General features: G+C 43.8%; 1 protein-coding gene across 2 annotated transcripts in view; it reads right to left on the bottom strand.

The window, feature by feature from the left end:
• Positions 1-16,478, bottom strand: part of PTPN14 (protein tyrosine phosphatase non-receptor type 14) — a 100,583-nt gene that overhangs the window by 22,628 nt on the left and 61,477 nt on the right. For both annotated transcript variants that reach the window (XM_069768504.1, XM_069768503.1), the window contains 7 exons: positions 11,005-11,075; positions 10,451-10,538; positions 8,882-8,970; positions 6,724-6,811; positions 5,031-5,113; positions 4,167-4,224; positions 2,238-2,304 (listed from right to left, as the gene is read on the bottom strand). In XM_069768504.1, coding sequence (XP_069624605.1) covers positions 2,238-2,304; positions 4,167-4,224; positions 5,031-5,113; positions 6,724-6,811; positions 8,882-8,970; positions 10,451-10,538; positions 11,005-11,075 — 544 coding nt within the window. The remainder of the gene's footprint in view (positions 1-2,237; positions 2,305-4,166; positions 4,225-5,030; positions 5,114-6,723; positions 6,812-8,881; positions 8,971-10,450; positions 10,539-11,004; positions 11,076-16,478) is intronic.

The raw sequence follows: 16,478 nt of genomic DNA, 5'->3' as shown, positions 1-16,478 counted from the left end.
GGTGGCAGCAGCTCTTCCAGCCAAGAGATCACGTGTCTCCGCTCATTAAGGTAATATTCACCCCTCTCCATTCCCATAGGCGTGGAGTGAATATGCATTACTTGAATAAGCGGGGACACGAGATCGCTCCACCGCAAGAGCTGCTGGCACCTGAACGAGATGCAGCAAGGGCGCGCAGGGAAGGTAAGTAGGATTTGGGTTTTTTTTCATAGGAACCATGCATACAAGGAAGGGGAGCCATGCATACAAGGACGGGGATGAGGAGCCATGCATACAAGGACTGGGATGAGGAGCCACACATACAAGGACTGGGATGAGGAGCCACACATACAAGGACAGGGAAGGGGAGCCACGCATACAAGGACTGGGATGGGGGAGCCACGCATATAAGGACAGGGATGGGGAGACACGCATACAAGGACTGGGATGGATGAGCCACGCATATAAGGACAGGGATGGGGGAGCCACACATACAAGGACAGGGAAGGGGAGCCACACATACAAGGACAGGGAAGGGGAGCCACGCATACAAGGACTGGGATGAGGAGCCACGCATACAAGGACGGGGATGGAGAGCCACGCATACAAGGACGGGGATGAGGAGCCATGCATACAAGGACTGGGATGAGGAGCCACGCATACAAGGACTGGGATGAGGAGCCACGCATACAAGGACAGGGAAGGGGAGCCACGCATACAAGGACAGGGAAGGGGAGCCATGCATACAAGGACTGGGATGAGGAGCCACACATACAAGGACAGGGATGGGGAGCCACGCATACAAGGACAGGGATGGGGAGCCACACACACAAGGACAGGGATGGGGAGCCACGCATACAAGGACAGGGATGGGGAGCCACGCACACAAGGACAGGGATGGGGAGCACGCATACAAGGACTGGGATGGGGAGCCACGCATACAAGGACTGGGATGGGGGAGCCACGCATATAAGGACACGGAAGGGGAGCCATGCATACAAGGACAGGGAAGGGGAGCCACGCATACAAGGACTGGGATGGGGAGCCATGCATACAAGGACTGGGATTGGGAGCCACGCATACAAGGACTAGGATGGGGAGCACGCATACAAGGACTGGGATGGGGAGCCACGCATACAAGGACTGGGATGGGGGAGCCACGCATATAAGGACACGGAAGGGGAGCCATGCATACAAGGACAGGGAAGGGGAGCCACGCATACAAGGACTGGGATGGGGAGCCATGCATACAAGGACTGGGATTGGGAGCCACGCATACAAGGACTAGGATGGGGAGCCACGCATACAAGGACAGGGAGCCATGCATACAAGGACTGGGATGGGGAGCCACGCATACAAGGACAGGGATTAGGGGACAATACATACCTGGCTTATACTCGAGTCAATAAGTTTTCCAAGTTTATCGTGGCAAACTTGGGTGCCTCGGCTTATACTGGGGCCGACTTAAACACGAGTATATACTTTAAGCTAAAAATCAATTTTGCCTGTGGATCACACGTTATTTGCACAGTTTGCTTTTTATATCCTCTGAATTGTGCAGTCAATTGCTGGCTGCAAAATTAATTAAGAATCCATCAATGAGTTCGTTCTAACTGGGATTTTTTAAGTTCTCTGTCTTCTTCTGAACACCTCTCTATCGTTTATGGATCACAGACCACATCAAAGTTCAGCTGATCTTTTATAGGGTCATAAATCAGCACAAAGTCCTCAGGAAAGCACAGATAACTGAGTTACTAACTCCCAGTCTAAAAGGAGCTCACTGACAGATTCTCAGTTCACTCTTTCTGCAAGGAGCAGTGCACAGGGAAAGAAAAGTCAAACTGTGTAAAAATTGTTTAATAAAAAGTAAAATTAGAAAAAAAAGGATACTTGCCCAAAAACTAAAAAGTGTTAATACAAAAAATAATAAACTAAAAAACAATAAAAATAATATAATTGAGATAATGATATTGTTAGATTATTTTAATCTTATCTCCATATTTGTATTATAATATTGTTTTTAGCTACATTATCACCATTATCATTATCTTGGCTATATTTTATTATATTTTTAGTTTTATTATTATTATTTTTTTTTAATTATTATTCCTATTATATTAAATCATAAAACTAAAAACCATAATAAAAACATGAAGATAATAAATAATAAAAACAACATTATATTAAACAAATATAAACATTAAAAAGGTGCTACAATTTCAATTTAAATTCTGATTAAAGACCCAGACTGTGCTTACCTTCAGATATGAAAGCCTCGTTACCCGGCATATGCCTCGGAGCCAATACTGCCGACTGTGGCCTTGACTGATTGGAACGAAAAGAGGGAAGAAAAGCATTTAATTTCCGTAAAATTCAACATTTTTCACAGCATGGACTAATTCAAAACACCACGACTTGAAGTATGTCACCCCTTTACAGTGCCATGAAATGATGAACTGTCCCACAAAGGTAAACTATTGCTTTGCTCTGGGAACATTTCTCCAGCTATTCTACAAATATAGAATATAAAAGCTGTGGCCTCAAATGGAGTAGTAGCGCATAGATGTGTCCACCCTTAACCAAACACTTGTTTGTGGACAATGTATTTGCTTTTCTTACTCATATGGACTACAAATACACATTTTTGCAATTTTGTTTCATAAAAAAAAAAAAAAAAAAAAAATGTTGCACAGTTTCCCTTCTGCAGCCTCTGTGTTGCATGGTGTTAACTGCTGGCTGCAGAATGAGTGAAGTGAGAAACTGTAAGTGAGCTCACTGAGGATTCAATGGGAGGGTTTGTAACTTTAACTGCCTTTTTAAAAAGGATTTAAAGTTGAATGTTTACAAAACAAAGCGCCAATTAAAGCCATTGGTGCAAAACATTTTTTTAGTGAAACAGAATTGAAAAAATGTATTTTTAGCGACAAGCTGTAATCCATGACTAAAGTTAAAAAAAAAAAAAAAATGTGTCCAAGGTGTACAACTTTTCTAAAAGGATGCAAAAGAATTATCCAGCAACAATAGTCGGAAAATCGTAAAATCTTGATTGTATCCATTCCAGATAAAGACAGTGTGGTACATCATCTAATACGTTTCGGATCGCTGGTGATCCTTTTTTGTACTAACCGAGTTGGTCTTTTGCTATAGTGTTTAAAAAGGACCGGACCCCAATTTTATATATAGAAAATAAATAAAAATATATATATAGAAAATAAATAAAAATATATATATATATAGAAAATAAATAAAAATATATATATATAGAAAATAAATAAAAATATATATATAGAAAATAAATTAAAATATATATATATAGAAAATAAATAAAAATATATATATATAGAAAATAAATAAAAATATATATATATAGAAAATAAATAAATATATATATATAGAAAATAAATAAATATATATATAGAAAATAAATAAAAATATATAAAGAAAATAAATAAAAAAATATATAGAAAATAAATTAAAAAAAAAAAAAAAATATATATATATATATATATATATTAAACATGTACATAGACAAGTACAATAAACATGAAAAATACAGGGCACACACAAGTACAAAAGGAGAGAGGACCCTGCCCGCGAGGGCTCACAGTATCACAAATATTCTTTTCTAAAAGCTGCTCATCTTCCACCACGCACCATGTGAAACCAAAAGCAAAGGAACATTAATAAAAGGACATGTCTGTCTCAAACAAAACTCCTAGCGCTCAGGAGCAAAAAAAAGAAATCTGATAACGAAGGATGAAAGGAGAAAAAAACAAAACAAAAAACAAACTTCTACTACTTTCTTATCATAGAGTGGACTTGTCCATTAGTAATAATTGTCTCCCCCCCCCCCCCCAAAATGACCATTTTGGAGCTTTTCTTTATTTTTTTCCTTCTTAGATCTCTGCATTGTGCTGTTCCTCTGTTGCTCCTCCTGGACATTTAGGAGTAAATGGTCTTATTTGTTAGGGGGCTGTCCAATCAGTGCTGTCTGAAAAGAAAACCCTAAAGCCCAGTTTCCTAGGAGGAATAACAGAGGAAATGGACAATGCCGAATTCTAGCAAGTCATAATTTCGGAGCATCATTTATTATAAGGGTTTGATAAAACAGACACATCAGAAGTGATAACGGGGGTCCTCCGTAACCCCCTTTTATAGTCCATTTTCTCCTCTCAGCAGTCACATACCATGGAGGATCTTCCCCAGGTGGAGTGTCTCCGCACCGCGGGGGGTGTATTGTGCGCTCTGTTAAAACAAATATAAAAACTTTATTTCCATCAACACGATCACAAAAGGTTTAGGAAGCTGATGTATGGGGGGGCGCCCCTCGATGGGGTCCGAACATTGCAGAGCGGCTTTAGCCATCAATAGGGACAGAGGGGGTCTCCTATTTTTCATTTGATTTTTGATTTTTATTACATCTTTGGTCTACAGTGTAAGGATCCTACCAAACAGCTCTCCATATCTCAGCTTCCGAAACTACAACCAATTAGGCCATCATCACCTTCAACTTGTTGATCGCAGCCTTTTATCATTGTTTTTTTTTTGTTGTTGTTTGTGCCCAAAAACGATCCTTTGGGGTTTTTAAAACAATTTTTTTATTATTTTTTTTAACATTTTTTTTAAGACAACTTTGTGCCTAGTTTAACAATGCAATGTGCCTTTTTGGAGGCACAGTTTAACAGAGGAGTACAATGGAGATTGGAATTAGAGGGTGTACAAACTTTAGAGGGGGTGAGCTGGTATAAAGGGGGCACTTATTTTCAAAAGGTGGTAGAGGACTTTTATTGCTTTTAAAAAACGGGGCATTATTACATAGCAAGAGGGAAATAAGGGATATTATTTCTTAAAAGGGGTTACTGTACTTTAAGAGGACCGACACCACAACGAGCCTCGAAAAAAGTCCATTTGGAGGAGACTTTAAGGCCCAACATTCTACATAGGGTCTATTTCTTACACAAGGATTCACATATAACCTTTTAGATCCGATTGATCGGTCCTGAAACGGATCAGATGTCAGAAATCATCGCAGTGTCCCGGCGATCACTTACTCAGTGCAGATTTTGTGTTCTTTGTAGAATTTCATCCGAGCAGCAAAGAGCCGGGATATATATTTGCTGTTTTCAATGTCGTCCTGTTGAAATGCAATAAGCAAGCGTAAGTCATCACATCGCGAAGAAACCGAATGAAAGAGCTGGTACAAGGGAAATTCCAAAAACTTTGTGACTTTATAACAAAAAAAAAAGTGGAACACGGTAACAAAAGACAAAAAAACAAAAAACAATTCACTGAAAATGCTGGCTAGACAAAGAAAAAAGGATCATGAGTTTTAACAATATGGATGTATTTTCAAGATTTATGGGATAACTAGAAATTAACAGGATTACTGTACTGAATGACATGTTGGGTCATCTCATGATGTGTACGATCCAAAAAAATAAAATATTATATATAGAAAAGAGTAATCAGAAGCTCAGCTAAGATACTAGGGGAGGGGTTGTTTTTTTTTTTTTTTTTTTAAGCTGTTCCAACTATTTACAATTACCAGCAGAATCACCAGTGCAGCTCAGGAGTACAATATGGATTTCACCTATGGATAAGTACTGTAAAGTGTTTATACAGTGACTGCACCAGCAGAATAGTGAGTGCAGCTCTGGGGTATAATACAGGTTGTAAATCAGGATCAGTAATGTATGTATGTACACAGTGACTGCACCAGCAGAATAGTGAGTGCAGCTCTGGGGTATAAAACAGGAGGTAACTCAGGATCAGTAATGTAATGTATGTACACAGTGACTGCACCAGCAGAATAGTGAGTGCAGATCTGGGGTATAATACAGGATATAAGTCAGGATCAGTAATGTAATGTATGTACACAGTGACTGCACCAGCAGAATAGTGAGTGCAGCTCTGGGGTATAATACAGGATATAAGTCAGGATCAGTAATGTAATGTATGTGCACAGTGACTGCACCAGCAGAATAATGAGTGCAGCTCTGGGGTATAATATAGGGTGTAACTCAGGATCAGTAATGTAATGTATGTACACAGTGACTGCACCAGCAGAATAGTGAGTGCAGCTCTGGAGTATAATACAGGATGTAACTCAGGATCAGTAATGTAATGTATGTGCACAGTGACTGCACCAGCAGAATAATGAGTGCAGCTCTGGGGTATAATATAGGGTGTAACTCAGGATCAGTAATGTAATGTATGTACACAGTGACTGCTCCAGCAGAATAGTGAGTGCAGCTCTGGGGTATAATACAGGATGTAACTCAGGATCAGTAATGTAATGTATGTACACAGTGACTGCACCAGCAGAATAGTGAGTGCAGCTCTGGGGTATAATATAGGGTGTAACTCAGGATCAGTAATGTAATGTATGTACACAGTGACTGCACCAGCAGAATAGTGAGTGCAGCTCTGGGGTATAATACAGGATGTAACTCAGGATCAGTAATGTAATGTATGTACACAGTGACTGCACCAGCAGAATAGTGAGTGCAGCTCTGGGGTATAATACAGGGTGTAACTCAGGATCTGTAGAATAGTGTGTGCAGCTCATAGTCAATAAATTTAACCTGCAAATATTGCTGAAGAAAGGACATAACCTTTAAGTTGGTTGTGTAAAGTGCTAATCTTGTAATAATACCAAACATTATAAAGTTTGGATAGTGACTCTATTGTTTTGCAAGTTTATTATGGGGGGGTGATGGGGTTGAAAGGAGATTACTCACGTACCGTGTGAAAAAAGACGCTCTCTTCCTTTCTGTTCAGCTCCAGTACAATTACGGACTTGTTGTGTGTGATATTCCCAATGTCATTCCACCTGGAGACAAGATCGCAGGTTAGCGCTGCCAAGACTCGCATTCCGACATTCCGCAGTCACGCCAGCGATATCTCTGCCGTCCAGCCTCCAGCTTGGCAGGGCTCGCGGGACAGATTACCATTAGGATGCTTTCATGAGCCATTCATCTATGCGTGGCTGGAACCTATCTCTAGCCGACCATGTCAGGACATAGAAGCGCACTATTCATCCACTTGCTAGTGGTGAGATTAAGAGAAAAAGTACCCATGTTCTAGCCTGCGTGCAGATAAAGGACTGGTCAGGGGACGCTTCTCCTACAGCCCGCCGGGACATCGCTCCCGGGAAACTTATTACACGGTCCATCTGCACAGTGCTGCTAATATTAATTTACATGGTCACACGAGGGAGTAACGTGGTGGATGTGATCCCATATGATGGCTCCTTTTGAGCGATGCACTCATCCACAATATAGAAAAATGCCGGGTGCAGGTATATTGGGGGTATAGTCACACGTAGCGGCTTTGTTGTTTTTGCTGTGCAGTTGGGAACCTCTAATGGTTGGGTAATTTCAACAACTTTTACCGGCAAACCAATTATTTGTTTGCAATGCGATTCTTGGGACACAAGCACAAACTGCATGGGAATATAAAACCAACCATAATAGTGTTCTGAGCTACGCGGCCTAGACATGTTTTCTCCTACCTCCATGGCCCGGACACGCTGCCCCTCCTACCTCCACGGCCTTGACATGCCTTCTCCTACCTCCATGGCCTGGACACGCTGCCCCTCCTAACTCCATGGCCTGGACACGCTGCCCCTCCTACCTCCATGGCCTGGACACACTGCCCCTCCTACCTCCATGGCCTGGACACACTGCCCCTCCTACCTCCATGGCCTGGACACACTGCCCCTCCTACCTCCATGGCCTGGACACGCTGCCCCTCCTACCTCCACGGCCTTGACATGCCTTCTCCTACCTCCATGGCCTGGACACGCTGCCCCTCCTACCTCCATGGCCTGGACACGCTGCCCCTCCTACCTCCATGGCCTGGACACGCTGCCCCTCCTACCTCCATGGCCTGGACACGCTGCCCCTCCTACCTCCATGGCCCAGACACGCTGCCCCTCCTACCTCCACGGCCCGGACACGCTGCCCCTCCTACCTCCACGGCCTTGATATGCCTTCTCCTACCTCCACGGCCCGGACACGCTGCCCCTCCTACCTCCATGGCCCAGACACGCTGCCCCTCCTACCTCCACGGCCCGGACACGCTGCCCCTCCTACCTCCACGGCCCGGACACGCTGCCCCTCCTATCTCCACGGCCTTGATATGCCTTCTCCTACCTCCACGGCCCGGACACGCTGCCCCTCCTACCTCCATGGCCCAGACACGCTGCCCCTCCTACCTCCACGGCCCGGACATGCCTTCTCCTACCTCCACGGCCCGGACACGCTGCCCCTCCTACCTCCACGGCCCGGACACGCTGCCCCTCCTACCTCCACGGCCTTGACATGCCTTCTCCTACCTCCACGGCCCGGACACGCTGCCCCTCCTACCTCCACGGCCCGGACACGCTGCCCCTCCTACCTCCACGGCCTTGACATGCCTTCTCCTACCTCCACGGCCCAGACACGCTGCCCCTCCTACCTCCACGGCCCGGACACGCTGCCCCTCCTACCTCCACGGCCTTGACATGCCTTCTCCTACCTCCACGGCCCGGACACGCTGCCCCTCCTACCTCCACGGCCTGGACACGCTGCCCCTCCTACCTCCACGGTCTGGACATGCTGCCCCTCCTACCTCTGCAGCCTTGACATGCCTTCCCCTACATCCACGGCCTGGACATGCCTCCCCCTACCTCCACCGTCTGGACATGCTGCCCCTCCTACCTCTGCAGCCTTGACATGCCTTCCCCTACATCCACGGCCATCGACACGCCGCCCCCTCACATCCGCGGCCATCTACATGCTGCCTCCTCACCTCTGCGGCCTTGACATGCCACCTCCACGCCACCTTACCACCACAGCCATCGACACACCCGCTACATCTGCGCCCGCTACAGCTACACCTTTAGCGATGACTCACTCACCTGTAAGAGGCTGTGGCTTTTCCAAGACTGTCTCCAGTAAAGATGCCCATGAAGAAAATCCAGAGGTTGACGTCGTTGCTGTGGCTGTCCTACAAAACAAAAACGTAGCACAAGTTTAATAATATAATGGATAGATAGTAATGTAACATGTGACTACTAACGTAAAGGGACGCAGGGTAAGCACAGCAGTCCCAGGCTCTCATGCTGAAAATACCAAGTGTGCGCACAAGACACTACGGGTGTATGCGTTAGGCTACGTTCACATTTGCGTTGCTGGGCGCAGTGTCGGCGACGCAACCAACAACGCGTTTTGCTACGCATGCGTTGTCATAAGATCGCACAGAGCAGGAATTTTGGCGCAGGGAAAATGCTACAAGTAGCGTCCTCTGCGCCCTGTCTGTGCGTCTATATGACGCATGCGTCGTAAAACGCAGTACAACACATACCGGCACATGTCCATGCGCCCCCCATGCTAAAGATAGGGGCGCATGACGCATGCGTCGATGACGCTGCACCCAACAACGCAAATGTGAACGTAGCCTTACACACTTGTCTCAGCTCCGGGGCGGGGCCTTGCTCCCTTCTGCTGAGGATGCCTTCCTCTGCTGTAGTACATGCCAGGTTTTATAAGTAGCCGGATGAACGCCCGCGTCATCACCTGAGGCATTTTAAGGCTGACCCAACAGCTGTGCAGAGTACTCAGTAAGCCTTGTATTCAGCTACTGTGTGCTTTGGCGTTTCGCCTCACCATCCAGGTTTTTCAGCTCAGCCAACTCTTTTTGTCCAGTATTATCTATATTTACTTCTTGACTCAGACCTGCTGATTAACCATTCACCTGCTGTAAGCATTACAAACTCTTTTCTGGTGTTGTCCACACTACAAAACGCTTCTGCATTGAGCATCCCTTTACTGTGAGGAATTATTTAGTTTGCTTTTCTACTTCCTTGCCAAAGATCATCTATTTGCTTTTAGGAGACAGCACTGTCTTTAACCATTTGTTTGCTGCAAGTCTTGGACAGACTATACAGTTATAGTTCCTTTATAAGTCCACAATCCAGACTGTCTTCTGGCATTTCCAACTTCACTTGTCTGCCTGGCGTCCAGCATATCCTGCTGATCCATGTGACATTCGGCAAGTCCTGTCCACTGTGCTAACGCCATTAGTCCATGTTTCTCACCCTGACCTTAGAGAATCCATCTCACCAGGTGTGTGATTGAAGTTAGATCATGCAGCATTAAATTGGGTTCTGAGGACAGCTCAGAGGTTAATAAGTAGTTAGAACTATGTCCACGGTGAAGTCAAAGTGCACCAATTTTTATTTAAAAAAAAAAAATCATCCAAATTTCAGGAGAAACATTTTTAATATAAATTTTCCACAATTCACTCATCTCAATGATTATAAACTGCAAGCTACAACCTATAGTAGAAAAATATTTCATTTAAATTGGTCATTAAAAAAAAAAAAAAAAGTCAAAGACCTCATTCCCTAAATTTTCATGGTGTGCAATACAACCATTGACAGACAGGTGTCAGTAGAGAGCCAAGCTTATTCTTCCAGTATGAATACCTTTACATGGAAACACTCCTGCCCATATCCGTCCAAATGTTCCACTTCCTTTATATATTGGATTTCTGCTTCTTCCGGAGGTATCTCACTACAAGATAAACAGAGTCAGCTCATGAACTGAAGAGAGCGGAACGAAAACATGACCTGACCGTTACGTTCCCTTTAAGAATAATGGTACAGCTTACAATACCATTTGAATTTATAATGAAGGGTCTTGGGAATCACAGGCTTAATAATTTGTTTATTTTTTTAAGCAGAAAAGGAGAAGAAAATCCTGAAGACTCCTCCAACAGCTGCTTTTCTCCCTCTGGAACAAAAAGATTGGGCATGCTGCAACGCAACATGCCCTATCATTCTTTCCCCTGACATCTGCTATGTCAAACAACCAGCCGATACAGTAACCGGCAGACATTTACCAATATGTGTGGTTTAGATTGTATGTTAAGGACAAAAATACCTTTCGGAATTCTGGGCCCCCTCCCCCCCTAAAAAAATAATATTAATATATATATATGTTTTTGTTTTTTTTTTTTTTTAAATAATAGTTGGCTCACCTTAGAGTCTTATGTTCCAAGGCCACTTTGTGAAGTAAATCATCCAGCACAGCCTTGTCTTTGGTCCAGCTCTAAAACAAGACCACAGATCGTGACCCAAACTAGTAAGGTAGAAGTTTTATATAACAAGTTCATTACAATTATATGAGCATTATCCTTACAAGAGCTCTACAGCGCCACCACTGTCTATGGGTTGTGTCTGGTATTACACTTCACTCACATTCCCTTGAATGAGGCTCAGTTTTCAGAAAACATGGCTGCTTTATTCTAAGGACAGGGCCACACCTGAACAGAGGTTGTGAGTGGTACTTCGATATATTTACTTTGCTACGGTTTTATTTTTTTTGGAAGCAAGTTCCCATATTTTCTAATCCTGGACAGCGCCATTTTAGGCTAGCTATGGCTAAAACCTCAAACCTGCCTATGGAGGTGTGGGGCATGAGCCACTGCCAGATGCATCTGCTAGTAAACCAAATACAAGGCGATCTATAGGCTCCCATACACCTTTAACAGTAGCCAAACAGCCATCTGTTCTTCGTACCTAGACCCCCGCCCTCCTTCCATACAAAGAAAAAATTTCCATCACAAATTACAGACAAATTAAAAAAAAAAAAAAAAAAAAAAATTGGTGGTCTCTTCGAGAGTAGTCTTGCTCACGGAGCGATCTTCACTAATTTTGCCTTCCTTGCTCACGGAAAACTTCCTATGACCACTAACAGATAATATAGTTACACGAAGTCATCGAAATGGACTTATGTCAATATATTTTGGCATGTAATTCCCAGGTGTGTATGGCGTTCTACCTGAATATTGGGGCTTGCCTATAGAATGGGTAGTTGCACCCGGAACATGGTGCCTGGCGGGGTATTTTTGGCATTCAACTTTCGGAGAAACTATTCACAGTGTGTTGAGTGGCCTTCATAAATTTGGTTTCCAACCTTAATATCGGGGAACGGTAATAGGTAGGCAAAGACTGAATGCACCTGGGTCAAAGAGCTTGAGGTGGCAAAGGAAAAATAGTGGCCGGCTGTCATAAATATGGTGTTCAAACTAAATTTCCAGGTAGGACTATAAGGGGGTGTAGACCACGATATTCATCCAAGTCATGAAGTCAAAAGGGGTATTGTGGCATGAAAGTCACACAGGAACTCTTCACAGGTTTCGTAAAATCAAGTGGGTGGACTTCTAAACTAAAGCGATCAACCTGAAGGAGCATGTCAATAAGAAGGTGGAAGAGTTCAAGTTGCACCCGGACCATTGAGCATGAGGGGTCCAAAATGTCTCCATCATAAAGAGAGTCCAATACTATACACATCATAGCTCTTGATATTGTTTGGTGGACCATCAAAAATAGACTAGCAAACCAGATGGCGATCATAACTGAAGGTCAACGCCTTTCGGTGGAGGTCTAGCCAAGCAGAGCTCGGCAGCCATGACGGTGCTACATAACTAAAACAGAGCCATCTATTCTGATGACCCCGCACACGCCAACCTTGACTTGAAGGACATCTATATCACTGCTGCCTTTCTTCGCCGTTCCAAAGGAGGAACACACCTCCGCTTCAATAGCCTTGAATAGGTCTCTGAAGTTTTGCCAAGTATGGCTGACAGATTAAGCAATAAAACACACAAAGAATGCAACACCACAAGACCACAGTGTGACAGAAGGCTAGAGAGAAAAACAAGGCCCCGGGCAATGGGTATTGTGCTCAGCAGAGCTCCCCGGTCCTTCCCCTGAGGCCCTGCACACATTATTTGTTTCTTCTGTCACAAAAGTATGCACAAGGGAGAGGTATCCAGAGATAATAAGGAGACAAGTCTGGACAGCTGCGACAAACAGAGTGCAAGTTGCTAGAGAAAAAAAATAATCAAAGCAATGTATCCAAACCAGAGTCAGATACGTACAAAACGAAGGTAGCAATAAAGAGAATGTGGGTGTCAGTTTATATATAGAATTCACCCAAATAAGTAATATGATGCATGCACCTGGTGATTCAGCATTTTATGTACTGACCCTGTATTATACCCCAGAGCTGCACTCACTATTCTGCTGGTGCAGTCACTGTGTACATACATTACATTACTGATCCTGAGTTACATCCTGTATTATACTCCAGAGCTGCACTCACTATTCTGCTGGTGCAGTCACTGTGTACATACATTACATTACTGATCCTGAGTTACATCCTGTATTATACTCCAGAGCTGCACTCACTAGTCTGCTGGTGCAGTCACTGTGTACATACATTACTGATCCTGAGTTACATCCTGTATTATACTCCAGAGCTGCACTCCCTATTCTGCTGGTGCAGTCACTGTGTACATACATTACATTACTGATCCTGAGTTACATCCTGTATTATACTCCAGAGCTGCACTCCCTATTCTGCTGGTGCAGTCACTGTGTATATACATTACATTACTGATCCTGAGTTACATCCTGTATTATACTCCAGAGCTGCACTCCCTATTCTGCTGCTGCAGTCACTGTGTACATACATTACATTACTGATCCTGAGTTACATCCTGTATTATACTCCAGAGCTGCACTCCCTATTCTGCTGGTGCAGTCACTGTGTACATACATTACATTACTGATCCCGAGTTACATCCTGTATTATACTCCAGAGCTGCACTCACTATTCTGCTGGTGCAGTCACTGTGTACATACATTACTGATCCTGAGTAACATCCTGTATTATACTCCAGAGCTGCACTCACTATTCTGCTGGTGCAGTCACTGTGTACATACATTACATTACTGATCCGGAGTTACCTCCTGTATTATACCCCAGAGCTGCACTCACTATTCTGCTGGTGATGTCACTGTAATGCCGGCTTCACGCCAGTAATTCCTAATGTTTATAGTTTTGAAATTTACATTAGCAAAATACCAATTTTTTTTATACCAGATCAAATCCTAGTATTGCATTGTAAGGGCTCAGATGCCATGTTCACACGTCTATTTGCTCCCTGAAAATCCATCAACTATCATGTTTGTATTTCTGTCAGTGAAGTGCAGTTTAATGGGCCACAGATTCATACAATGATTAGCCGCATTAAGGTCAATTTCTGATTTTTGTACTTGTTTTTCCCTTCTAACAGAGATATGTATACAGTGGGTACGTAAATTATTCAGACCCCTTTACAGTTTTCACTCTTTGTTTCATTGCAGCCATTTGGTAAATTCAAAAAAGTTCATATTTTTTCACATTAATGTACATTCTGCACGGATTCTTGACTGAAAAAACAAATGTAGAAATTTTTGCAAATTTCTTAAAGGGACTCTGTCACCTGAATTTGGCGGGACTGGTTTTGGGTCATATGGGCGGAGTTTTCAGGTGTTTGATTCACCCTTTCCTTACCCGCTGGCTGCATGCTGGCTGCAATATTGGATTGAAGTTCATTCTCCGTCCTCCATAGTACACGCCTGCGAAAAGCAATCTTGCCTTGTGCAGGCGTGTACTATGGAGGACAGAGAATGAACTTCAATCCAATATTGCAGCCAGCATGCAGCCAGCGGGTAAGGAAAGGGTGAATCAAACACCCGAAAACTCCGCCCATATGACCCAAAACCAGTCCCACCAAATTCAGGTGACAGGTTCCCTTTAAGAAAGAAAAATTGAAATTTCACATGGTCATAAGTATTCAGCCCCTTTGCTCAGACACTCATTTATGTCACATGTTGTCCATTTCCTTGTGATTCTCCTTGAGATTGTTCTACTCCTTCATTGGAGTCCAGCTGTGAGTAATTAAACTGATAGGACTTGATTTGGAAAGGCGCACACCTGTCTATATAAGACCTCACAGCTCACAGTGCACGTCAGACCAAATGAGAATCATGAGGTCAAAGGAATTGGCCAAGGAGCTCAGAGACAGAATTGTGGCAAGGCTCAGATCTGGCCAAGGTCACAACAGAATTTCTGCAGTACTCAAGGTTCCTAAGAGCACTGTAATCCTTAATTGAAAGAAGTTTCAGACCACCAGAAGTCTTCCTAGACCTGGCCGTCCAGCCAAACTGAGCAATCGTGGGAGAAGAGCCTTGGTGAGAGACGTAAAGAAGAACCCCAAGATCACTGTGGCTGAGCTCCAGAGATGCAGTAGGGAGATGGGAGAAAGTTCCACAAAGTCAACTATCACTGCAGCCCTCCACCAGTCAGGTCTTTATGGCAGAGTGGCCCGATGGAAGCCTCTCCTCAGTGCAAGACATATGAAAGCCGCATAGAGTTTGCTGAGAAATACATGAAGGACTCCCAGACTGAGAAAAAAGGTTTTCTGGTCTGATGAGACGAAGATAGACCTTTTTGGTGAGAATTCTAAGCGGTATGTATGGAGAAAACCAGGCACTGCTCATCACCTGCTCAATACAATCCCAACAGTGAAACATGGTGGTGGCAGAATCATGCTATGCGGGGTGTTTTTCAGGTGCAGGGACAGGACGACTGGTTGTCATTGAAGGAAACATGAATGCGGCTAAGTACAGAGATATCCTGGATGAAAACCTCTTCCACAGTGCTCTGGTGCCCAGACTTGGCCGAAGGTTCACCATCCAACAAGACAATGACCCTAAGCACACAGCTAAAATAACAAAGGAGTGGCTTCAGAACAACTCTGACTATTCTTGACTGGCCCAGCCAGAGCCCTGACCTAAACCCAATTGAGACCTGAAAATGGCTGTCCACCAACATTCACCATCCAACCTGACAGAACTGGAGAGGATCTGCCAGGAAGAATGGCCGAGGACCCCCAAACTCAGGGGTGAAAACCTTGTTGCTTCATTCCCAAGAAGACTCATGGCTGTACTAGCTCAAAAGGTGCTTCTACTCAATACTGAGCAAAGGGGCTGAATACTTATGACCACGTGATATTTCAGTTTTTCTTTTTTAATAAATTTGCAAAAAATTTCTACATTTGTTTTTTTTTGTTTTTTTTCAGTCAATATGGGGTGCAGAATGTCCATTAATGAGAAAAAAAAGTGAACTTTTTTTTTTTAATTTACCAAATGGCTGCAATGAAGCAAAGAGTGAAAAATTTAAAGGGGTCTGAATACTTTTCGTACCCACTATGTATTATATATCGGTCTTGAGGTTGACTGTGTGACAAGGATGATCAAGTTGTAATGTGTCCCTAGAAACACGGTGTTTTGAGCTTACCTGGGGAGTGGAGAGGCAAAGAAAGCCAACTAGCCAGTATAGAAAGCGAAGAAAGAAAAAGGATATGTGCATGAAACTTTCCAGGTGTGCAGGTGCTTCAGCATCGGAACCTACCCGTGTCCCATCAAGCCCACTGTGCAGTCACAAGAAATAATTGGTCATCCATTACTGGGCTACATCGGCTCTCACCTATACTCCCTAATAAAATAATATGGAGCAACTTTGCTAATAGAAATAGGCTGCGTTCACACCCAGGCGTCATACTGCTGCTTTACATTGCAACAATCCCTGTGCTGCTGCAATCTTCACCAAATACTGCAG

This window comes from Ranitomeya imitator, chromosome 5, assembly GCF_032444005.1.
Source record: "Ranitomeya imitator isolate aRanImi1 chromosome 5, aRanImi1.pri, whole genome shotgun sequence".
Taxonomy (NCBI): domain Eukaryota; kingdom Metazoa; phylum Chordata; class Amphibia; order Anura; family Dendrobatidae; genus Ranitomeya; species Ranitomeya imitator.
The sequence above is the reverse complement of the archived record's forward strand: the minus strand, read 5'-3'. Positions and strand labels throughout refer to the sequence as shown.